Source organism: Betta splendens, chromosome 8 (assembly GCF_900634795.4).
Source record: "Betta splendens chromosome 8, fBetSpl5.4, whole genome shotgun sequence".
NCBI lineage: Eukaryota > Metazoa > Chordata > Actinopteri > Anabantiformes > Osphronemidae > Betta > Betta splendens.
This window is the reverse complement of record NC_040888.2, coordinates 13671926-13696479: the sequence shown is the minus strand read 5'-3', so window position 1 is coordinate 13696479 and position 24554 is coordinate 13671926. Positions and strand designations below refer to the sequence as shown.

The following is a 24554-nucleotide window of genomic DNA, read 5'->3' as shown; positions in this document are numbered from 1 at the left end:
TTCTGACAGGACTTAGAAAGAGAGAACACATTTCTCCTACATTAGCTTCTCTGCACTGGCTGTCTGAAAAATGTGGGATAGAATTTAAAATTCTCCGGCTCACCTACAAAGTACTTAATGATCAAGCTCCTTCTTATCTTAAAGACCTCATAGTTCCTTATGCTCCCAGCAGAACACTTAGTTCTCAGAGCGCTGGGCTACTTGTGGTTCCTAGAGTCTTTAAATGTAGAACGGGGGCAGAGCTTTTAGCTACCAAGCTCCTCTCCTCTGGAACCAGCTCCCTCTTCAGGTTTGAGAAGCTGACACACTCTCCACCTTTAAGATTGGGCTTAAAACCTTCCTTTTTGATAAAGCTTATAGTTAGAGATGGTTCAGATCACTGATAATGATTGTTAGTCTCAGAAACTATCTCTTAGTTAAGCTGCAATAGACATAGACTGCTGGGGGACTTAATTTATACACTGAGCTTATCTGTTTCTTTCTACCTTTCTGTCCACTAACCTCCCATCATTGTTCTGTGTTCAAGTAACCTTGTCTCTTTCTCTTCAGTAGTTGTGCTTCTCCGCGGATTTCTCTCTCTCTCCCTCTCTGTCCTCACCTACAGGTATCATTGGACCCAGAGCTATGTGTCTGTGATGGGCAGCTGCGGATCCTGCCTGTATCCAGTCCCTGGTCCAACCAACCAACCATCCTGTCTGTGCTCTGTTGTTGCGTGTTGTTGCTTGTTGTTGTTGCTGTGCTTTTCTCTCTCTCTCTCTCTCCCCTCACCCCAGCCGGTCGAGGCAGATGGCCGCCCACATCCACCCTGGTTCTGCTGGAGGTTTCTTCCTCGTTAGAGAGGTAGTTTTTCCTCTCCACTGTTGCTGTCAAATTAAATGCTTGCTGTATGTGGGATCTGTTGTAAGGTCTTCAACCTTACTTTGTAAAGTGCCTTGAAATAACCTTGTTGTGATTTGGCGCTATATAAATAAAATTGAATTAAAATTGTCATAAATTACTTAATGTTTTTCTGTCATGATCCTATTTACAAATGATCAAACATACTTCATACCAACAATGTTCAAGGATTCCAGTTAGAAGAGGGAGCTGTCCTCAGTCCTGAAGACACCACCATCAGAGACCTCAGACTGTCATTACTATGATATTGTCATTGCTTTAACCTAGTGACCTAGTGCACTGCATTGAAACCACCTGTCAACACAGGAAGCATGCTACGAAAACGTTCAGGTGGGCGTTTTGTCAAGATGTTGGAAATTAAGTGTAACAATGTTGAAACAAACAAATGTTGTATCTTTTAACACACATATTGGACTAATGGCAACAATGTGAGGTCTCTCTTGCTGTCACTCACTCTGCAGCCTGATAACAGTCTTGCAGCTCGGCTGGTTTCTTTTGAGGGGCTACTCTAGATGTCTTAGAGTAGTGCTAGTGTAGTACCAAACCTCTGTGCAACTGTACGATCTTACAGTGACATGAGAGGAATGTAAAACTGAGCCACAGTCACTTGAGATCTCTAAATAGGCTGATATTTCTGAGGTTTATTATTATATTGCAGTGATTTTGACACTGTATCATATAATCAGATTAATTTAGACATCACTCGATTACATCATTCGAGGGCACCTACCTTCTTTCAGTCCATCCTAAAACTTGTGGTGTTGTTTTTCCACAATACAAATCCTACCTACCTACGAAGCTTGTCTCTGTACAGAAACAATAAAAAACTGCAATAAGTCAGAATATAACAAAACAACAACATATCCCAGTGTGCCCTAAATTAAAATCCCTGAGGTACCATTGTGCCTCTGCATAGACCTGTGAAGTTACAGTGGAAAGAAAGGGAACAGAAACGCAACAGAAGCTGAACAGTTTGAGGATAATATAATGAGGCTCACAGGGAGAGAGCAAACATCAAAGTGGACCAGGCTCGTTATCCCACAATGACCTCAGCTCCTGGTCCGGCAGCGATTAGTCGCCATAAACAGTCAGGAATGTTCCCAGACACTGTTCATATCCTCACGTTGCTCCTCAGACGGCTCCTGTAAACATCACTTACACACAAGTATATAATTACACATCACATTGGTAACCAGTGATGGTAGCTGAATTAGAGGTTCCTCAGATCATTAGCACCAATTTAATCAGCAAAGGGCAAAGCATCCAGACACCATCACGGAAGGAGGAGGGACAAAGTGGAAAAGCTTGAGGTTTGACTGTGAATGAATAAATAATGTTTTGAAACATCTGACACAATATTGAAGAACATGAAACTTCACTTATGTCCATTGACCAGACATTTCAGTGGGGGTGAGCTGCCATGTTCTCTTTGCTGGAAGTCTCAGCTGCCAGAGAAAAGCAGCTGTTGTAAACATGACTCGTTTCCCTGAACCTTTGTAGAGAGGTCAGGCTAGATGGCTGGGTCCACACAGTGCTGCACCTTCACACAGGAAGCCGGAGTTTGACTCCTCTCTGCCGTTGCAATCATGAAAATGGGTCATGCCTGACATTTTTTTATGGAATGCCAGCTGTTATTTGCAGTTGTGGTAATGTTGCTAAACTATCTATTCATTTTAAACTGGTTTGGTGTAAAAAACTCAAACTGAACTGAAACATGTTTGGACTGCTTTTTTAAATTGTGCCACACATAACTCCAGCAGGCGCCTTCTGACTCGTGCCTGACACCACATCCAATCAAGCCTGAGCAGATGATGTGAAGCTTCACCACAATAGCGAGCATTTGGTTTGAACGTATCCACATAAGCCTGTCAATGAACTCATGCTTCTTCTTAATAGAAACATTACAGCCCATCAGAATATTTGCATTACGACGTCAGCAACGGGTTTAAGAGATTTAGAAAGTAACAGCAGGATATTTCTAGACACTTTTAATCCTTTGTCTACAAAGTGATGAGAACAGAGAAGACGTGTGTTAATGCCTGTATAATTATTTTTCTGGTGTCATGGCTAAAACTACAATAGAGAGATCTGAGTGGATGAGTCCTTCACAAACATGAGCACTATCTATATTCATCATTGTATTTATTATCAATCTAATAAGCATTAGAGTAGAAAAAACAAATAATTCTCTTAGTATGTGCTCTGTCATCGCAATCCATCCATTCGTTTTCCTTTTATTTAATTACAAGCCAGATGGGACAGGCTCTGGATCTTTCCTCAGGTGTCTTCCCAGTTGTATGAGCCAGGAATATCAAGAATTCAGCAGTAATTGGTAGAGTAGCCCTGCCCCATGGGGTTTCTTCTCTGTGGGCCCACCACACACGAAGAAGGATAAATGGAGGAGTCCTGCCTTTCACAGGATTTAAACCCCAACCCTGCGACTCGCTTCTGATGTTCGAACTGGGAGGTAATCTGACAATCAAACAGAACAACAGAACATCTTTCCTCCTGTCTTTTTCCTTCACTGTTTCATTTTTTGCTTACTTTTTTATCTCACACCATTTATTTTTTTCTTTTCATTTGATGAATGTTCATAATTCATACAGAAATACCAGTAGCTCTGGTCTTCATTATCTAGAAAAAAAATCCACTATAGTCCAATACAGTACATAAAATATAATATACATTATAGCCTTCTTTTTTTTCTTTTCTTTTCTTAATTTTTTCTTTCTTAATTCTTCAATGTTGTTGAATGTTTTTTAAATATAGATCGAGGGTACGAGTAAGCAATAATTTCAGGTTTGGTATCGATCGTATACCTATATAAAGATGAACTATGCAGGAGGTGGAATTTCCTCCTCACATCGGGTTGACACTGTTGATGGCAGTGTAGCAAACAACAGAACTCTATACGTAACACACATACATACATACTTAGGTCATCTGATGAGAGAGCTGCTTCCTGTCGTGTGCAATCTCTATGCAGCATGAGGAGAATGTTATGGATAGCTAATGATGTCCAGCAGAGCTTAAGTGTTACAGATGTTTTGCTGCTGTTGTTGGATGCCAGCTCGGGGAGCAACGCTTCAGTTAGAATGCCTCACTGAGTCCAGTAAAGAGGCACATTTGAAGCGTGGAAACATGAAACATTCAAAGATGTAGAGATGAGACAGCCAGTGTTCTGTTACAGTGGATGGAGATGTGAGCTACATCTGCAATAAGTCCACAGCTGAGCGACAAATGCAGCTCAGCTTGTTTATATTCACTGTCGCCAGTGAGCAGCATTAAACGGAAACTCAAAGCGACATCATCATTTCCTCAGTCATTTCTATCCCTGGAGAGAAAGTGGATGAATTGATGTTTAATAAAAAAAACACTTACAACTTCTAATTGCTAGTTAACAATGAATAAGCATATTTAGATTTAATTAAATAATGATCATGGTTTAATTTACACTAATTTGATCACTAAGGGAATCAAGGGCCAAGATGATTAGATACAATCCTGCTTGAGAGGTGACTCCCTCATTCCATGAGACAGTGAGTTAATGTTCGCACTCATTTAAATTAAACCATGTTTTAGTAGAGTATTTGACAAGCAGTGTATGATAACATACACTCCCTCATAGAAGGTCACTATTATAAAGAAAGGAACGGAGTCTAAAATTACAACAAGTGGTTGTTGTTTCATTTTTGAAGGTCATTGGGGTTAATATCAAATCTGCATAATACATGACATAAATGTCTTAACCAGCAAATGTGCATTAGAAAATATGAAGGAGTCGAGGGTTTTCTACTCAATTCAAATGTGACTCATTATCATTAATAATTAACAGGATCCCAAGGGTTTGGTTGAGCATAAACTTTGTTCCTCTGCCTGATAAAAAATGACCAGTGGAACTCATTTTTAAACCGTTGTCATCAAACAGTAGATCAGCGTGACCAGTGTAATAAACAGTAATTTCATAACATTATTCTGAGTTGGCGCGTTAGAGTGAAGGTCTGTCAAAAGGTCAAAAGTTAAAATCTAAGGATTTGATTCTGATGATAAATATGTAAAAGACAGAAGTCAATGGTACTTAAAACTTGTTTGTGTTCTTATCTGTGGAGCATGGGGGAAGAGAAGATGACAAGCAAATGCTACTGATGAAGAATGTGATCACACAGACACAGTGGAGGGTGCTCAGAGTGGGGGAGCCTTTCATTCGTTCATTGGTTCTTTCCATGTCCTGCTGGTGCCTGACTGGTTCCACTGGCTCAGGACCTGACATGGCTCATACAGATGAGCTGTGGTGCCTTGTCTGAATAAATGATTCTGTGTCAGACAAATGTGCAAAATATAAGTGACAAGCAGCTTGACAGCTCATTTAAAATATGAGTGAATAATCTGAACTGATCAATAAGCTAATCATTTTAATAAACATTTATGAATATTTATGAATTATGATGGATGATTAGATTCATGAGAACCTAAACCTAATAAAGTACTTATACAATCTGCAAAATTATTCCAAATATGTTTTGGATGAATTGTGCAGAGAAGATTGAAAACTGTGCCACAGCTGCAGTTGCTGTTAATATGTACTATCCGTGTACTCAGTTATTTCAGCAAGTTTGCTGAATAACTGATGTCAACACTGGCTTTCCTTTGGCTTGGGTTTCCTTTAGACTCCACAGTCAGCTGAAAAAAAGGGAAACAGTTCCAAAAGACCGAAAACAGCATAGGAACAATCACCAGCACAGCCATGGTGTTTTTTATATTGTATTGAACTGGCCTGCAGGGTATTAAAGCATATTACGGCCAACGTTGGGGAAAAAAAGATGGAGACAGAGCAGAGGTATGGGTGAAAAGAAAATCATATCTGGGTTTCCGCATCCATTTTTGCATGCATGGGTAGGTAGAGAGAGAGGAGAGTGGGTGGATAAGATGCGGAGAGGACGCGGCGAGGAGGATGAGGAGGGTAGAGGGCGGGAGTGAATGAAATGGGTGGGGTGGGGGATTTTCTTCTTTTAACAAGGGGTTCCTTCGCCCTAGGGACACCTCTGTGTCTGATGGTGGGAGAAAAGATGAAGGAAGGAACAAAAGGAGGGAGGGAGGGTGAGGGGTGAAGAAGAAGAAAACAAAAAAAGTGAAATAAAAGAAGGAAAATGAAGGCCACATCATTTACACCCTTTTCCTGGATGGGAGGACGAAAACAAAACCCGCAGCTTCACATATATACATATGTGTGTTGGATGCACGCACGTATCATTAGGCATCATTAACCACAAATTATACAGCGAGAAAGAGAAAGACAGATGCTGCTGTTGGCACATTATTTTGCTCCAGTCTCCCCCCTGCAATCTGCAGCTCTAGGAAAAAGAGGAGCAGAGGGAGAAGGAGGAGGGATGGAGGAGGGAAAGAGAGCGAGGGAGAGTTAATCTAATACACGTGTAGTGTGATTAAAGGACGAGCTTCATCGCTGCTGACATTTTAGATGAATGTGAAGCTCAGCGGAAGGATATGAAACACACTCAAAACACGCGCCAGGAAACAAGGCAGACGAAGAGGGCGCAGAAAGGGTTAAAAGTCCAAATCTATAACAGGGAGATCTTTCGCTCGCTCTCTCTCTCTTTTCTCCCTGCCCCCCCCACCTCTCTCGACCACTCGGCTGCTCGCTGCCTCTCTCACCACCTGTTAGTGAGGACCCCTCATGCAGTGACATCCACTTGTTTGTGTAGGAATCTCCTCCACTCCCACGATCAAAGGTAAGAAGAAGATCATATTACGCTTCTATGTGCTCTTGTGTTTTGTCTTCTTTATACTGGTGCAGTTGTTGCTCCCACTGGTGTGTGTTTTTTTTCTTTCATTCTTATTATTCACTTATTCTCTCCTCTCTTTTCTTTTGGTTTCTGTACACAATGCTGCTGCACTGTTGCTGCACGTCAGTGGTGGAAAGTAAATAACAAGATTTCCTCAAATACTGAACTAATTTACTTCTGCTTTACATGATGATGACGATGGTTTTGCTTTTCATTTTATGTTGGACTTCAGCTCCACTACGCATCATTGGCATTTTAAGGTCAGGCGTTTTAGATATTTATAATTAAAAAGTAAATATGCATAAACTACTGTATATGAGAAAAGTAGTAAGTATGCTATTTAAATGGACTTCATAAAAGTCGTTTTTGATTAATATCAGGATTTAATCTACAGTTCTGTAAATACATACTGTATAACACAATTCCATAATCTGTAGCTTTACAGTTTAAGATGTTTGTGTCAGTGTTGTGCTTTGAGGCAATGAACTATTTTGTTCTGTTGGTGCAGTAGCTGCCACAGACCTGGGTTTGGGTCCCAGCTCCCTGTGGCGTTGGCATGTTCTCCGTGTTTGCTTGGCTTCTCTCTGACTTTAAATTGCTCACATGTGCAAGTGGTTGTCTGACCTGGGATAGATTAGTGACCTGTCCAGGGCGCAGCACTGACCTCAGTCGCTGCCGGGATTTAACCCAGCACCGCTGTGACCCCAAGGATAAGCAAGAGATAATTAGCAAACATAAGCAGTAGCTATTGCTGGTAAAGACTGGGGTTAATGGCTCCATCCACCACTGGAATCAGTGGGATGAGGCTGGAGCAGCCATTCTACAGCCTTTTGTGCTTGTCTTTTGCTCATACTTAGTCCAGTATCCTTGTTACAGTGGCAGAGCTAACCAGTCAACCAGCTGACCATCACTCAGTGTTTCTAGAAAAACATTATTTTATAAGTAGGTGCTGGAGCTAACATCTGGACAGTTTGACAGCTTGAGCTTTATGAGCTCCTTGATTTGAGATTTGCTTTTAGGATTATAATGATTCTTCTAAAACTCTCCACATAAATAATGAGGCTTTTTTATTTTGAATAGATTACAGTTAAGTATCCACTACATTGCAGACAGTAGTGATGTACATGTTCATCACTGTGTGTATGTTTCCTGCAGTACATACATAAAGGCTGTGACTCAGTTTTGTAGAGCTTCTCCCCATCACATGGCTCCACACTAACACAGTTCACTGTCTGGTTTAACACGCAACCTAATCAACCATGTGTTGCAGAAATTAGGAAGAACAACTGTTTATCTCACTGCTGCCAAAATGTTTCTCTGCTTCTCATTGAGCCTCCACATTATAATTCATACCCACCAACAGCTGCATGTAAATCGATACTGCTTCAGTGCTGACACAGACCTGATGTTGCTGGCAGTTGTGAGGGAGATTTGCATTTAAAGAAAGAAAGAGGAGTCAAAAACATAAAAATGAATATTTGTCTGCTCAATAATCAGCAGCTGCAGCTATGGAGACCCAGTGAAGTTCAAATGTAAACAGGTGAGGTGGACGGAGCAGAGAGAAGAGTCAGATATTCAAAATTTCCAGTTGTATGTGAATATTTTACAGCATTAGACAGTGTTAACAGTCAAATTACATAATTTTAATGAGGAACTGAAACTAGACCTAGTCTAATAAAAATGATAAAAAGCAGCCTCTCCAGCAAAACATTGTTATAGAACCCTTGCTTCACTGCTGCTTCACTAAATACAGTACCTCCCTCCAAACTTACTGATCATGCAATGCCACAAGTGGGGAGAGTAAGTGCATCCCCACAACAACAATAAATAATAAGAAAAAGAACTGATCCAACGCAAAATGTCACACAAATCACAGAACAACACGTAGAACATGGTGAGTCTAGAAAGGTTTCTGGGGTACTTGCTGGAAGATGGGTGGCACATTTCGGAAAGAATTAAACGGTAGCTAAATATGAATATATATAAATAGTACAAGACATTGATAATAAATACGACACTGCAAACTGTTTATTTTTGGCATTTACTCATAACCATAAGTAAAGTACCTTTGACTGCATGCTATTGGAGGCGACCTTCTCTTGGTGTTACGGTTGTTCAAGTTGCCAGAAGTGGCAGATTCAGGACTCTTCCCACCAGCTGTATCATTTGGTTGTTTGGTGACTTGCCAGACACGGATACAATCTGTGCTTAAGCATTTAGTGCTTTAAGAGCCTCTGATTTCCTTCAGGAGTTAGTAGAGACCAAAAACAGACCTAAAACCAATTAAATTCATGGATGGACACAAGCACCACGGCAAATAAGCGACCATGCAGCTCTGAGTCTGCTGGATGCAAACAGACCGTTACCTGAAACGTTTGGGTTGCTTTGTAGAAAAAACAGAATTAAATGGAATTAATAACAAATAAAAGGCAAACGTCATGCAGATGACAGTGACAGATTTTGTGTGAAGAATAAAATCTTCACACAGCTGGACTATTGCTGGCGGAAGGAGGCCTAAATATCCAAATTAGACACATTCAGCCTAATTCCTCCATTGACACAAACAAAACCGATCCAGTATTAGTCAAGATCTCAGCTCTCGGTACAGCTGTTCCGTCAGGCGATCAGAGAGTTCCCCTTGGCGTCCTGCCCTTAATAGCTGCAGTTTGTACTTTGATGCATGTTCTTTGGAGTTGAAGTTTTATAGATTCAACAAATGCTGCAAGCTTCATCCATCTATCCATCCATCCATCCATCCATCCATCCATCCATCCATCCATCCATCCATCCATCCATCCATCCATCCATCCATCCATCCATCCATCCATCCATCCATCCATCCATCCATTACAGCCTCTAACCGCCTCTCGTCACCTTTTCCATCTAAAGAAGCCACAATGGTAATAAAACGGCCAGAGTGACGGCCAGGTGAGATAGCACAGAGAAGAGGACAGTGAGTGGGGAGACACAAAAAGGAGCATTTTACGTGTCCTAAGCAAACTGCACTGTGCCTTTCCTCAGCTCGACTCTCCACTGTGAAGTCTTGCTAGTAATCCCACTGTGACTGAATATCAGTCACTGGACATGTGCCAGCCTCCACTTTCATGTGGGAGTATGTTTCCACTGATAAACGCAGCTTCCCTATGAATTTCTTCATGATTATATTTCTCTACATTTGGCCCAAAAGCCATGAAATAAACGTACACACTAACATAAACATGAATAATATGACAGGAAAGTCATATATGGCTGTAGATTAGTAATACAGTAATATCCAAACTAATCTGCTAGTAGTCAGTAGTATAAAATAATAATTTATTATATTTTACAGCAGGGTATTTATTGCTAAAAATCTCATCATCATAATTAAATATAATTTATCTCTGGATGACTCTAACTCGCTCAGTGAGATGTTCGTTCACGAGTTTCGTAAAGTGAAATAAAAAGGCAATTTGATTTTAGTGTTTCAAATCAGAACCTGGAGTCATGTGAAGCATTGCACACACATCCCAGCGTGTCATCCAACCTCAGCATCCACAGAGGTCTTTTGTCCCCACCTTCTTCCGTGACCTGCAGGAGCAGCTCTTGAAATAGTCGTTCCCATGTCACATGTCTGTTGCAATAGCTCTCTGACGGTGACTAGCAGGCTCGTCCACAGAGATGGTGTGAGAGACCCTATGGCAGCGGGTGTCTGCTGAAGGAGCTCTACCAGTCCTTTCCTGTCAAGGCAACACTATGAAACCCCAATCAAACCTTGGTGGTATACTACAATCATGAAGGGAAGAACATTATACTGTATATGTGTATCACATAGACTTCAGAATTAGGCCCTTTACTGTAAGTCTTGTCTATTCTATTACAGTATTTTATGGTTTGATCTTGAGCCGATCCTCAGGACAATTTTCTATATGTGGAAGGCAAATGAAATTCACAATAAATTCTGGGTGAATTTCTTCTCCTGCTCATACAGCAGCTACTGTAGAAGCCAGCGCCGCACCACACTTTTTTAAATATCTTTTGAAATTAGTTTTTGATAAGTTTAAAGGAAGTCAAGGACAAGATGAAATGACTGTCACTAAAGTTTTGATGTGTAAAGTCCCTTTTTACAGTGAACTAGATTGCTGTGCAGGGTTTTAGGAGCATGTGGAACCATAAAATAAATAGTTCTGTCACTGAAACCGGACTTTCTTCATTCCACTTCATTATCTGTGAAGGACCTGGAGCCCCACGCCTGCAGCCCTTTGCCTTCTCAGAGACCCTGTTTCTGCATGTGCTGTTCATACAGAGGTACTTAACCCCACTGGAATATGAAGATCGGAGAATTTATTTTCGTGACTTTATTCTGAGCGCACCAAAAGGATTCATGCATGAATCAGCTCTTACCTACTGCTCACAGCAGCAGTTTTAAATTCTCTGAGGGCCCAAACAGAAAAAAAAAGTTTTGAGCTTTAAAAAACAGAGTTCAGAGTTAGTGCAAAAACAAGTTGTCCACACAAAGCAAATGAGTGCAGGGAAGTGTAGGATGAGCAGGAGTGGATCTCAAACTCGTATAATACGACAATAACGTGAAAAGTTGTGCTTTTTCGCAGTTTGTTCAGCCCACTCATTCTTTTTATTTTAGACATAAGGCTCTGCCTGGGTGTCATCACGGACGCCCTGCGGAGCTCTCTAAAGTGGAGAGACTTCCACATATCTCATCTAATATCAGGCTCTCCCACTGATTAACGTCTTCAGTTGAGATCCCCGGCTCCTGCAAGTTAACACCAATGAAGCTGTGTGGGCTTTCGCAGAAAATTCCAGCAATGTATTATTTGAAAAATGTGAACCAACTGTTCGACATTTGAGGATGACCAATAAAAGTCCACCTGCATCTTGGACACTTAACACGATCATTTTCAGCAATAGTCACTTTGTGAAATGATTGGATCATGTTTTATGCCTCGCCTCCAGCAAAGCTACGGTGAGGGATGGAAAACGAGCTGCTTCTGTTGGGTGAGACGGACAATTGGGTGGTCAATATGTACGTTCAGGCTGTCCAGCTTGTGCGGGGGGCTGAGAAGCTCAGACTCTAAGCTGCTACAGTGGCTGAATCTGACATTTCCTCAGCTGCCACTGAACGCAACAGAGCGTTGTTCGTTTCCCATCTCACTCTGTAAAATGCCACAACTATTTAAATTTGCAGCTAAAAGCACTGCTGAATGTAATGATACTTCAGTAAAGTTTGTTATATAAATAAATACTTTATGTATTCAAATCTAAACTTGTCAGTGCAGATGAAAACAAGGTCCTGAAGGTGATTGGTTGTCTTCATGGGTGTTGGTAATAGTCAGTCAGCCAGTGAGGCCACATTGAAACCTTGGCAATGTTTCTCAGCACCTCACAATTATTATGATTATATGCATTGGTGCCAACAATGAATCACTAAAGTTATAGCTGTTTATACTGAAGGGAACATGAAGGTATGAACAAGTTTTTAATGGAAATTCTTTCAATAGTTGAAGACATTCTACTGTATTCAAACCCTCAAGGGGTGAATGGTGGTGCTACAGTGGAATTCAGTCAATAGTGTTGAAAGTTCCATCCATACTAAATCATGGAGCAGCTTACTGCTTTTGTCATGACTGCTAAAAACCACCAGAACAGGGATCCCAAGTAGAGAACACAACAGGCAGCAAGCCGCAGATTATAGCGGGAACTATTTATTGAATAGCACCTACCAGGAAGAAGCTGAATGAACGTGAAGGCTGGCGTATCCAGCTGTGAGACACAGGAGGCAGACGTCAACGCAAAAGGGAGAGAGAGAGAGGGAGAAGGTGCAGGACTTTTGGCTGTTTGCGTCTGATGATGGCGTTGAAGCTGCTCATGTTAGAGCTGCTGTTGTCGCAGTTGTTTTGTCAGAGTTTGACGTTACTGTAGCTCATTCAAAGGAATTTGAAGTCATCCTTCTAACCTATGGGAATTTCAAATAGTTAATAATATTTATTTACAGTATTGATTGAATGTATGTAATGTAAAACTTACTAGCAGAGGAATTCAGTATTTCTTAAGGAAGAAACAGCTAAAAAACTATGAATAAGGTCATAAAGGAATCATCAAATATTTTTGTCTGGTGTAATAGACCACTAGTGCACGAGAACCTGCTCCAGTGATGTTTACAGTATAAGATGTCATATTGTATGAGCTTGGTTTGTGTAGTTTCTTACTTTGTGACTCAGACGCTTCAGACAAATCTGCTTTTCGTCACTCAGCGTCGGATCGGTCCCTTCGAGCCTGCAGCAACAACAGCAGCAGCAGCTCTCTTTCATGTGTGAAGATGTGAGGTCCTTGATGTCAGATTTGACCAGTAAATTCACTTTGGAAAGGTCACATTCAGACCCTGAAGCATCAGCTGCTCTGCTTCATCCATTCAGCAGCGATGTGAGTGATGTGGGGTGAACAGGTACAGGTGTCAGACCATAAAGGCTCATCACCTGTCACTCAGAAGTTTGCGCCTTCTTACATCATTGTCCCTGAATTGTGGTTGAATCAAAGACAAATAAAAGATTTTCAGCAATGTTCACAAAATAAATTTATTATAGAAACTAGTGCCCAAAAGGTGGTGGGGTCAAATAGCAGGTGGATGGATGATTCAGTTTCTTTAACCTGTAATCAAATACTGTACACCAGAAACTCACAGCAGCTCCACTGTGACATATAAACCTGTGAAATACTATTTGAATTCTGCCACGAGTCACTGTCGCAGACCTTTTCTGTTTTTTTGCGTGCTCCGGCTCTAACGTGATTCCTTCCCAGCCGAGCTTTGCCTAACGCACATTCAATTCATTTTCCAGTTTGATGCGGCGCATTCTCACACATGCACGTTCCTCATTAAATGTCGGCTGTCAGCAGCCTGCAGCGGGGGGGAGAATTGCGTCACTCCTGGTGGTCAGAACAATGAGGACGGCTCCATAGCCTCAGTGCAGCACATATTGTCTGTAATGACCCCCAACCGCTGCAGACACGGTCTGATGCTGTCGTTTATCTTCACCTGCATCAACGTGGGTTTACTCCCTCCTGATCGGATGCTCCGCCTCCTTCTGGTGCTAATGAATTACAAGTGTTCAGCGTGTCTTACAGTCCATCAGCCGGGTGGAGCGTTAGCGTGCTCTCTCTGTGGTTGCGTTTAAATAGGTCCACTGCCTCCTGAACAGGGTACAATTATATTCATGCGTTCATGTCTTTTGTTTAATTATTTAATTTCTACACATTGGATACAGATAGATTATTCACAGGTTTATTTAGGGTCAACTCTACAATATTTGACTCTTTAATGTTAATATATTAGTGTCAGAGGTCTGACGTAGATTAGCAACTGACTGAATCATTAATATGGCATAATATATAACCAAACTCAGTGATTTAAATGAACTACTAAACTTTAACTCTACTAAGATAATGGGGAAATGAGGTTAAGCTCAAGCAAAGCAAAAGGGAAAAATAACTAAATTAAAATGAGAGAATGAACTGAAACTAAATGAAAAGCTTATTCTCTGTTCTTGGTCTGCCACAACAATGTGACCTACTGTAATCAGGAGTCACATTGTTGTGGCTGTTTTGTAAATGAAACCTTTCTCTCCAACTTTCAGACTCTATGACGGTGCAAAGAGGAAAGAAGCTCAGCATCTCCATCCAGGAACACATGGCCATTGACGTTTGCCCCGGCCCCATCAGACCCATCCAACAGATCTCTGCCTATTTCCCCCGCCTGTCCCCCACCTCCCCCACCCCGGTTTCCCCGAACCCGGCCTCCTCCCCTCTGGCCCTCAGCCCTGGCTCTGTGGCCTCCGGGATGGGACGGGCTCACCTCCTGTCGCCTCTGCTGGCCCACGGGCGAGCGGGCGGCGGCGGCTCCTTGTCCCTGACCAGCAGCGTGGACACATCGGTGGAGATCAACAGCTCTGACAGTGACGACTGCAGTGAGCTTCGCTGTTGGCATGTGTCTGTGTGTCTGTGTTATTGTGCGACTGTACACATCTGTAAAAGGCCCGTAGCTGCAGGTGGAGGTGCTTACTGCATGACACAGCATGAACCCTGGGGTCAGATACAACGACTTAGACGTCCTCACATCACATCTAAAGTTGAATTCTGATTAAATATGTGCTGCATCGGTTTAATTTAATGGTCACTGGGACAGAAATCGTCTCCACAAAGCCATCTGAGCCTGACAGCCACCACTCCCACAGGTGGATTGTTTGGTATCCTGCCTGGCTTTCAGCGTTTCCTCACAGTTAACATGCTCATTTTTACCTTTGTATGACCTCCCAATTAGCGACGATGGAGCGCCTCCACTTTGAGTTGAGTCGAAAAAACACCTCATGTTGTGGAAAAAGCAACAGCGCATACTGTATTTTATCTTCATCCAAAGTAAATCTTCTCCAGTGATGTCGAGACCTGAAGTATGAAGAACATCAGTCCATTTTGCTGGTTTTTACGCATCAGTAAAAACTGAGCAATAACGTTTAGTGGTTTTTGGTCAAGAGCATTTATCATCCCAGCTTCTACCTTCCCCAAGTGCATGTCCTGGAACAAGGCAGTGTCTGCATTTGTAAGGGTGGAGATCACATGATGCATAAACGAAGCTTGACTTGTTCATGGACATTCAAGCTCATCCAGGTGAGGTGAATTTGTGGATTTCATTTGGGTTGAAACGTTTCACTGCTAATTCAAGTGGTTTTATCAGTTCAAATTAAACCACTTTAGTGAGGAGGAAAAAGTTTCTTTGTTCAGTTCTACTGCCTTGAGTTAACTTCCAGATTCATTTGCTGCTATCTTGTTTTATGTAGAAAACAGAGCGACGCTGACATTTAGCTTTCAGACTGTTGACGTTGGCAAAGCCATTTCATTCTCACTGCTGATGCAAACACAGAGTACAGGACGTTGTCATGGTGTATAGGTTTCATTTCGGATTGTTTGTCACAGCTACAGTTTTGCACAGTCATTTATATTTGCACAGGCTAAACCAACGACAGCAGACAGAACTTTGCAGTAATTACATGTTCTGCTGTGGAAACATGGTGACTTCTCCCTCCCTGATGAAAACGTACCTGCTAAAATGCTAATTTGTATCTGCACATAGGATTTGTTCCTCAATCCTATGAAGGTTTACAAAAAGAAGAATGTTGTCAGTTTGTACAAATTGGTCTATTGAATTCAGGCTGCAATAACTAATTCTGATTCACCAGCTACAACAAATAATAACATGTGGTAATAGATGTTGACTTTTTTAATGGTTAAGGACATCAAAATGATTCTCTCCTTCATGTCCTACAGTACATCGTCCCCTCAACAGCAAAACGGGGACAAATTGTGAGAAATGAGTGTGGCTGAACGCCGTCCTCAGAGCTTTGCTGACATGTTTTTGAGCTCCTCTGTGACTCACGTCCACACTAATTATGTGTTTTTACCATTTTTATTTCCTCATCAACATGTATTTGTCATCAGATTTGTCCTTTAGTCACTGGTTGTGGATTGTATTTTTCTTAATGATGAGACTTTAGATGCAGCGGTTCAGGGAAAAGCCTGAGGGAGGAGCAGAGTGTCAGAGTTTGACAGTCTGTCTCGTGTAACTAAAACTCCAGGCTTTGATCAAACATAAAAGGCATTTTCATTAACAATGAACACTCTTTCCCGCCCCTATCAGAATCTGTCCTAACGGCACAGATAAATCCCACAGAGGTTTTACCCACAGGCCCAGGTTTTATTACTGCAGAGCGCTGGAACACAGAGGACTGTATTTGAGTAGGCTTTTCCTGAGATATTACAGCAGGCAGTTGTCGATGCCCCGGGCTGCTGTAAGTCAGTAGAGGTGGGTGGAATGAGAACCGTAAACATTCCGACAAACCGGCAGAAAACATTCAAGTGGAAAGTGCACAGAAAGCTCGTTCATTTCTACAGAGCGCCGGAGAAGTATGCTGCAGCCTGCAGAGAGAAGACATGCATGAAATAACATTACTTCTGTTGATCTCCTCACTCTGTATTGTGGATTAGGATGTTTCTACTTTCAACATTTTAGATGAAAAACAATAACTTCCTTGTTGAACAGATGCTATGAACCCTTGACCCTGGACGTTCTTAGCAAACCCAAAGAGATGCGCAGCTTTTCCAGGATTACACAATTTCATATATTTCAAAATAAACCACTACTGTAAGTAAATCGGGGGCACCACCACTCATACCATGTGTCTGACAGAACCCTGGTTAGAAGCAAAATCCACTCATTTGGCCTTTATTACACCAAAAAGCACTGATCTTGAGCCACTGCATAATTCGTGGCCCCACAAGACTGGATAGGTAATTGGTGCAAATCAAAAACAAATGGTGGAACATTGGACATCTAATTAGATCAATGGTCAAAAGGTCAGTGAGTCGGAGCCTCTCGACTGTAAAAGTGGGAAAAGGTTCACCAACCGGCGACAAGCTGCATGTGACAAAAATGCTTTCCGGAAAATACATATGAAACGAAGGGTTTAGTTACTGAGAAAACAAGTCCCGTGGACATGATCCGAGCCTTGCAGAGCCACTTTAATGGGAGGCTGCAATTATGGCTCAACAGCACAGTTGTGTGCAGCAGAGTATGGTGCTTCTACTGAGCAGTGTCAACGTGTTCTGGCGCCGATGTCTGTAGGGTCGGCTGGACCTTGATTATTCACACTGTACAGTACGCACACGCACACGCACACACACACACACACACACACACACACACACACACACACACACACACACACACACACACACACTGTCTGCCCTGACAAATGCCTTCGCTGCTCTTCCTAAAGGGCTTCTTTCCTGTAACGTGTTGTGTTTAGATTCATGTGACGGGAGACGCTCCAACAAATTGGATTTGGATGCTGCAAAAGCGCGCTGCAGTACCTGGAATATTCCTCCTGCATGCTCTCAATTTATTCTGAGAATAATGTGTCCACTGATGCGGCGTTTGTAAATCATGTTTCTTTTATGAGATGTTATGATAATTGTGCTTCTTTCCTCCGCCTCCGTGTGTTGCTTCCCCCAGCTGCTCTGGGAACGCTGGAGTTCGAGCTGAGATACGAGCAAAGCAATAGCGAGCTGCACTGCACCGTGATCCGGGCCAAGGTAAGCAAACATGGACAAATATTGTCTTCATTTGGAAAGAACGACTTTGTATTGGTCACTGTCTCAAATCAGAAGTTTGTGGGTGAAACCTGGCCGTTTCAGAGCCGGAGAAGCTCTGCTGGACGTTCACGATTGGCTTTCACGTGGCTGTCACTCATGTCAGGATATTTGCATGAAGCTCAGCCTTTCGCGTCTCTTGGTGCGTTTTCAGTTTGTCAGTCCTGGGATGTGCAGCATTCTCAGCCAAGCGCTCTACATCAGTTGCAGATGCTGCTGACCCTTCTCAGCCCACCTTCTCCACCCTGTCAGACCTATTGTACAGTGGTGCAAAAACATGAACGCAAAATTCATATACCTAAATAAATTGGAGAGGACCCTTCAGTTACATTTCTAAGCCCCTCATTTCACCACATCACCCCCATCCTTCAGCAGGTCCGATGGCAGAATTCAGAATCCATCCTTTCACCCAGAACCTCGCCACTTCACACGGAAACTTAACTCGTCTTCATGTATTGGCTATAATTTATCACATGATCTCAGTCTCGGCTTTAAGCCAAGTTTAGAAGAAGCTCAACATGTTCCCCCAGCTACTTTAACACTTCCAGCTGCTTCATGTCATGGTGTGCAGTGGGACAGGATCACACAGGCCCAAACAGACACCAGAGTGGAGACCAAACATGCTGCACAGTCATTGTGTGAGAAAACAACCTTCATACGTTGTACAGTGTGATCACATATAATGGCCATTTTACAATTTCCTTTTTTCAATGAACTGTGAGCCAGCGCTCCTCCTTCATGTCAAAGTGGTCGCTCGGCCTTCAAGCAGTTGCTTCTTGTCATTCTCCGCGCTGGCTTGGTGAATCAGGAGTCGCCCTCGTCTGCATCAGACGCCATTTTCACTTACTAGAAAAGCCCCACACCTGCAGAGCGAGGAACAGGATGGACGTGACAGCGTCAGGGCAGGCGGATGTCACAGCAGGCAGCGGGAGTTCCCTGATGCAGACGCGCTTTGGTGGCCATGCTGGATTTTCCACACAATTGCCTGCTGTTCTCACACTGTGCATGGGCTCTAAAGGACCTGACACGGACATTCTGTGTCAGGGATCTGCCTGGACAATGTGAGTCCTGACATTTGCGTTGGCACTCACAGCGCCTCTGGGTTTAGTCTGGATAAATGTACTATTTTGGTAAATGCCTCTGAACAGCTGTGGAGGACCGTGAGGCTGACAATGGAGATGTTTAGCTCGATGACATTCCTAAGTGTTTTTCCATAATAGTTCTCATTTCTGTGCCTTCGAGGACATTTGCATACAATAAAACTTCACAGATTCTATATCTATATAGCAGTTAGCTATCCAGCCAATGACCTGATGTTCTGCTTCAACCCAGCTCGTGACCTGGCCATTAATGCTCACTTTACCTTTATGGCCCCTTTTGTCATGTATATGTCACATATGCGGTTACTCTCATGTCCAGATGGAGCAGAGCGGGACCATCAGTCATCATGTGACATTTACAGATAGTTATACACGCCCCAGACAGCACAGGTTCTCGCTGATTGGGACGTCTCATTCATTATTTAAATTTATGGGCTTTTAAAATTCTTTCAACCTAAGATTTTCAGCAGACCTTCTTCCAGGGGTGCTAATAGGCCATTAAAATTCTTTTATCTAAATTCACTCTATGTAGTTTCAGAATTCTAAAGCAAGAAGCTTTTGGTTTGGGATGTCTCTTTCAGGTGCAGGGTAATGATGTGCTCTTTTTGACCCATTGGATTCCACTGAAGGGTCTCTGTGGGGGCAGATGGTCCTCTTCCACACGGAAAAATGAAGTTATTGACAAGAATTACAGTTCTTTGTCAAGGAGTCAGTTAGGAAGCCAGTTGAGTGTCAGTAACAATATCTAAAGCGCAACTGGGGGCTGGAAGACTCAACAGGTTGCGGCTCTGTACGTCCATAGGAGACAATTCAGCAGACAGCCAATCTGTTAGCGAGTGTGTGTTTGTTCTGCTGCGACAGGATCTGGGAGGCTCAGGGCCGATTCCTGTCAACGCCAACTCAACACCTGCTCTTCACACACAACACACAGCAGCTCGAGGCTCCGCCGCTTCGTATCTCACCTCCCAACATTTAACACCTGCTCTTTGGCTCAGCGTTAGTAGGTCAGCGAGACGCTGGACTCCAGCAACTCAGGAGAGGCCCAACGGTTCCTAGCCTGACAGTCTCTATCCGTTACAGCTGAAATGATCTATACGTTACACTAAGCGTCATCTTCAGCCATGTCGCACGCAATGAGCATCAAAATAAAACTGGCGGAATTACCATTATTGATTTTAATCTGTTCCACTCCAGTAATTCCTCACAAAATGTCACAACAGCCCAGTTTGCTCACTTAAAAGTTCCTAAATAGAACTGCCAACAGTTGGTGATGTCATAAGGCTCCTATTAGTTCCACCTAGACCAGGGGCTTGTGGGATATAATGCCAGGAGTAGAAGCTCCTTCTGTCACCTTCACTTTGACATCACTACCAGTTTCTGTTGCTCTTTGGACAGTTTTAATTCCATACAGCTGTGCCCAGACTAGCTATTAAAGACTTCTGCTCCAACTTCAGTTCACTGTGTGATTCTTCCACTAGTAAGTTTGTCAGTTGTGCCTTTCTAGTTTGTTTGTCTCTCAGCTTCTTTTATTCTGTAATCTGTACTTGTACTTGTCCTGAGTTGTGTGGTTTACTGCATTAGTATTCCATTTGTAAATGCTTTTCTGATTGTCCTAGACATTATTAGACAAGCAATCCTACTCAAACAGTGACATTCACTTTGGTAAGTGTTTTTTGTTAGTATGTATCATTTCACGTGCCATTGTTTTTTTCCCACTCAGTGACATTTAGTTAGTTGGTCATTTCTTCTACATGACTTGTGTTTGTACTTTATGGGATTCCATGCATCACTCCAAACCAAAACCATCTGACATTTTATAAAATTTGTATATCATAAGACTAAGATTTGATCATATTGCAGTGATCAGCTTTTTCTGCCTTTCATTGTACATTCGTAGTAAACAGCTTTATTCTCCGGTCTGCTGGAACTACCATTCTTTGGGAGTTCAGAGTTAATCAAATGTGTTTTGTGAGAGTCATGACATAAAAAACTTTAGACAGTGGCAGATCCGTCAGACAGCATCCATCCATCTATCCAGTCAGGGCAGTGTGTCAACTCTGCTGCTGCCACACGTACAGTATGTGTGAATGCACCATAAAGCTCTCCTGCAGAGTGGCTGCACTCTATGAATCTACTGAGCTCCATGGGAGGGGGGGTGTGAACGCAAAAGCTGATCTGCAGCAAAATAAAAGGCTGCTGTAGCTGGATCCACCCTGTTAATGTCCTGCATGCAGGGATTTCTGGGGGCAATTTCAGTTTTTAATATAACACATTTAATAACTGGACCAGCGTATTCTAAGACTCAGACTCAGACTGAGCGCAAGAGGGAGAACATTAGAGAGAAGCACACAGACAGAGGAGACGTCAGGTGCAAATTGTTTCATTAACTCAGCAATGGCAGATAATCTGAGCTCCTGCTGACACTGAGCTTTGTATTCTTTGTTTCCCCACATGTTTTCATCATTTGAGTGCCTACTTGAATGTCAATGATTTGCCTCCTGGCATTGACTCGTTCAAGCGCTGGGGCCCGAATCGGTTTCCGACATAAAGAGGTGAATTAGATCAGACCTGGTTGTTGTGAAAGATTCACAACAACCTGTGTAGATTCTGTTGAGCATCATCGCTACGAAGAGTGGAAAATACAGTAAGTCCTGCTTTCGCTAAACATGGGAATTAATGGAAGCCGGTGCATAAACACACCTGCTACACGAGAAGTACAGTACAAGCTTCAGGGCTTCTGACAGATAATGATGCCTTTATGTGAGCTAAACGCGCTGTAACTTAAGAAAATGCCCACAAAGAGGCTAAATGTTTATCCTTATTAGACACAATAACATGTCTGCATACATGTAAGCTCTGTAGCTACAGTCAGTCTCATGGGATGCATCATTAACAGGCATCCATTCATCACTTCAATTAATAACAGATACACTTTCAAATTATGATATAGTTGTGCATCAGTCCTGTGGTAAACATGCTGCCAAAAGAAAGGTTGTCATCACTGAAAATGTCAACGCTATTAAATTGCAATTTCGGGTGAAGACTCGTAGATGTGTATGTGGAGAAATAAGCCGTTCTCATTTAGCAGTCTACCTACACACAATCATATTCATGTGCAGAAGATTAAATCAGAAATAAGTGACTTTTTTACATGATGGCTGCTTTTTGAAAATAAAAATGAAGGCTAATTTACCAGTGAGGCTACAAAATAAGACATTCTAAACATGCCTTGGTACTGCAGATACAGTACCTGACACACCATTCACTAAAAGCATGAAAGCATGGCTGTTTGAAGAGGCAGATGCTTATTATTTGCCAAGCTTAATGCATCGATGTCTTCTGGCGCCTTAAAGGCGCAGCAAGAACAATGGCTCCTTCAAACACGGAATTTTTGAACAAGATAAAACCAAATTCCTCTGGTGTGAGCAAAGTGATTCCATGGCTCTACCTGATGGCAGCTCTGACCAGAGACTTCAATCTGAAATGATACAGTAATAAATCAGCACGCGCTTAATAGTATAGACCGTTATGGTTCATTTACAGTAACTGGCTTTTATATTCATAGACTGACAAACTTGGTGGCTCATATTTGACAAAAGTAAAAAACAGCAGCCAAAACAACAGTGATAGATGAGAGAAGACATACATCTGTAGAGCAGATGTCAAAACTAAGAACTCTCTTCAGAATTTAGAAAACATCATAGCACAACAAACAGCTCTGGTTAGAGTCACTAATGATCTTCTCCTAGCTTCAGACAATGGTCTAGTTCCTGTCCTTGTCCTGTTAGATCGTAGTGGTGATTTGATACAATTGATCACTACATTCTAATACAGAGACCAAAACATAGCATCGTAATAAAAGGAACAGCACTGGGATGGTTTAAATCCTATTTGTTGAACAGATTCTATTCATGTTAATGACAAATCCTCCATATGGACAAGCATTAGCTTTGGACTACCACAGGGTTCTGTGCTTGGTCCAATACTGTCTACAGTCTATACATATCTTCTCTAGGTGGTATTATTAAGAAGCGTTCTACTGTATAAATTCCCATTGTTATGCAGATGATACTCAGCTATATCTGTCCTTGGAACCAAATGAAACAGATCAACTAGCCAAAAGTCACAGTCGTTTAAAAGACATGAAATCCTGGATGTCCCAAAACTTCCTTCAACTGCATACAGATAAAACCTGTTGGGCCTAAAAATCACAGACAGACCCTATAGAGTCAGACAGCCACCCTGGGTGGCATAATATTAGCTTCAGAATCTACTGTGAGGAAGCTTGGTGTCATCTTTTACCAGAATCTCTCTTTTACATTATACATACATCATACAAATCATACATACAGTACACATCATACACATTGAGCTTTCTATGCAATTAGGTTTTAGGTTTTTGCCTGAGTAAATAAAGAGGGTTTAATGAAAGTCATTATGAAAGCTCAAGAAAGTGGGTTGATCAGAGTTTGTCAGAAATGTCTAAATACACATTTGTGGCAATAGTGATAGAACTGACTGGAATGAGACAGACAGGAGGTCACACTAACCTGGACCGTCATCCTCTGTTTAATTCATACAGTGTCATAATAATAAGGTGGTTTGATGTACGTGTGGAGTAAAACCATGCTGTACATTTCAGGCCCTGATGCTTCAGTTTTCAACCATTTATTTCCCTTTTTAACTTTGTTAAATTGCTTATTGAGTCCAGCTGAGTTGTCGTGTGAAATGACAGTATTAAATCATCATTACGCTGCAGCAGCTAGAGCCCCTTTGACTTGATAAGGAACTGATTTAAGCAGATTCCTGTTGTTCTCTGCAGGGTCTGAAGCCCATGGACTTCAACGGTTTGTCTGATCCATACGTCAAACTCCACCTGCTGCCTGGAGCTTGTAAGGTGAGAGCTGACCGGGGGGGTTTCACAACTGTAACTAGATGTCACGCTATGTTTATTAGTCTTGATATAATGCTGTATATCATTTATCTGCATTCATTATATGCATGTAAGTTTTGACTTAGAGATCAAAACACAGAAAGTTATTATAACGCACTGTATTTTGCAGTATTTTGCTGCAGTGTCAAATGCCAAACTGAAATTGAAATGTGTCACCATCTGTGTGTCCTTCAGGCCAATAAGCTGAAAACGAAAACAATCCGTAACTCTCTCAATCCGGTGTGGAATGAAACGCTCACTTATGTCGGCATCACGGAGGAAGACATGCACAGGAAGACGCTCAGGTCTGTGTGTGTGTGTGTGTGTGTGTGTGTGTGTGTGTGTGTGTGTGTGTGTGTGTGTGTGTGTGTGTGTGTGTGTGTGTGTGTGTGTGTGTGTGTGTGTGTGTGCGTGCGTGAGATCAGGAATAATTCATGCCTGGTTTCATTGGATCTCATTTTGAACTGATTACACTTAGAGCCATTAATCAAGCACAGGGACGTCTTGACATTCAGATATGAACCTCAGTGGTCATGTCTTTAATTAATTTAAAGCTAACACTGAATTCAACACCAGAGCACGGTTTCTTCCCACCTCTCTCTCTGTAAACGAGATACAATCATGTGAAACACA

General features: G+C 42.2%; 1 protein-coding gene across 2 annotated transcripts in view; it reads left to right on the top strand.

Moving 5' to 3' along the window:
• The first annotated feature begins 6295 nt into the window (after positions 1-6295).
• doc2a (double C2-like domains, alpha) overlaps positions 6296-24554 on the top strand; it is a 36654-nt gene continuing 18395 nt past the window's right edge. The window contains exons 1-5 of one of the 2 annotated variants that reach the window (XM_029159983.3): positions 6296-6644; positions 14324-14653; positions 17752-17831; positions 23811-23885; positions 24117-24226. In XM_029159983.3, the coding sequence (XP_029015816.1) occupies positions 14329-14653; positions 17752-17831; positions 23811-23885; positions 24117-24226 (590 nt within the window). In that variant the 5' untranslated portion in view covers positions 6296-6644; positions 14324-14328. Of the gene's footprint in view, positions 6645-6828; positions 6959-14323; positions 14654-17751; positions 17832-23810; positions 23886-24116; positions 24227-24554 lie in introns of those variants that run through there. The other variant, XM_029159984.3, reaches the window with a different exon arrangement.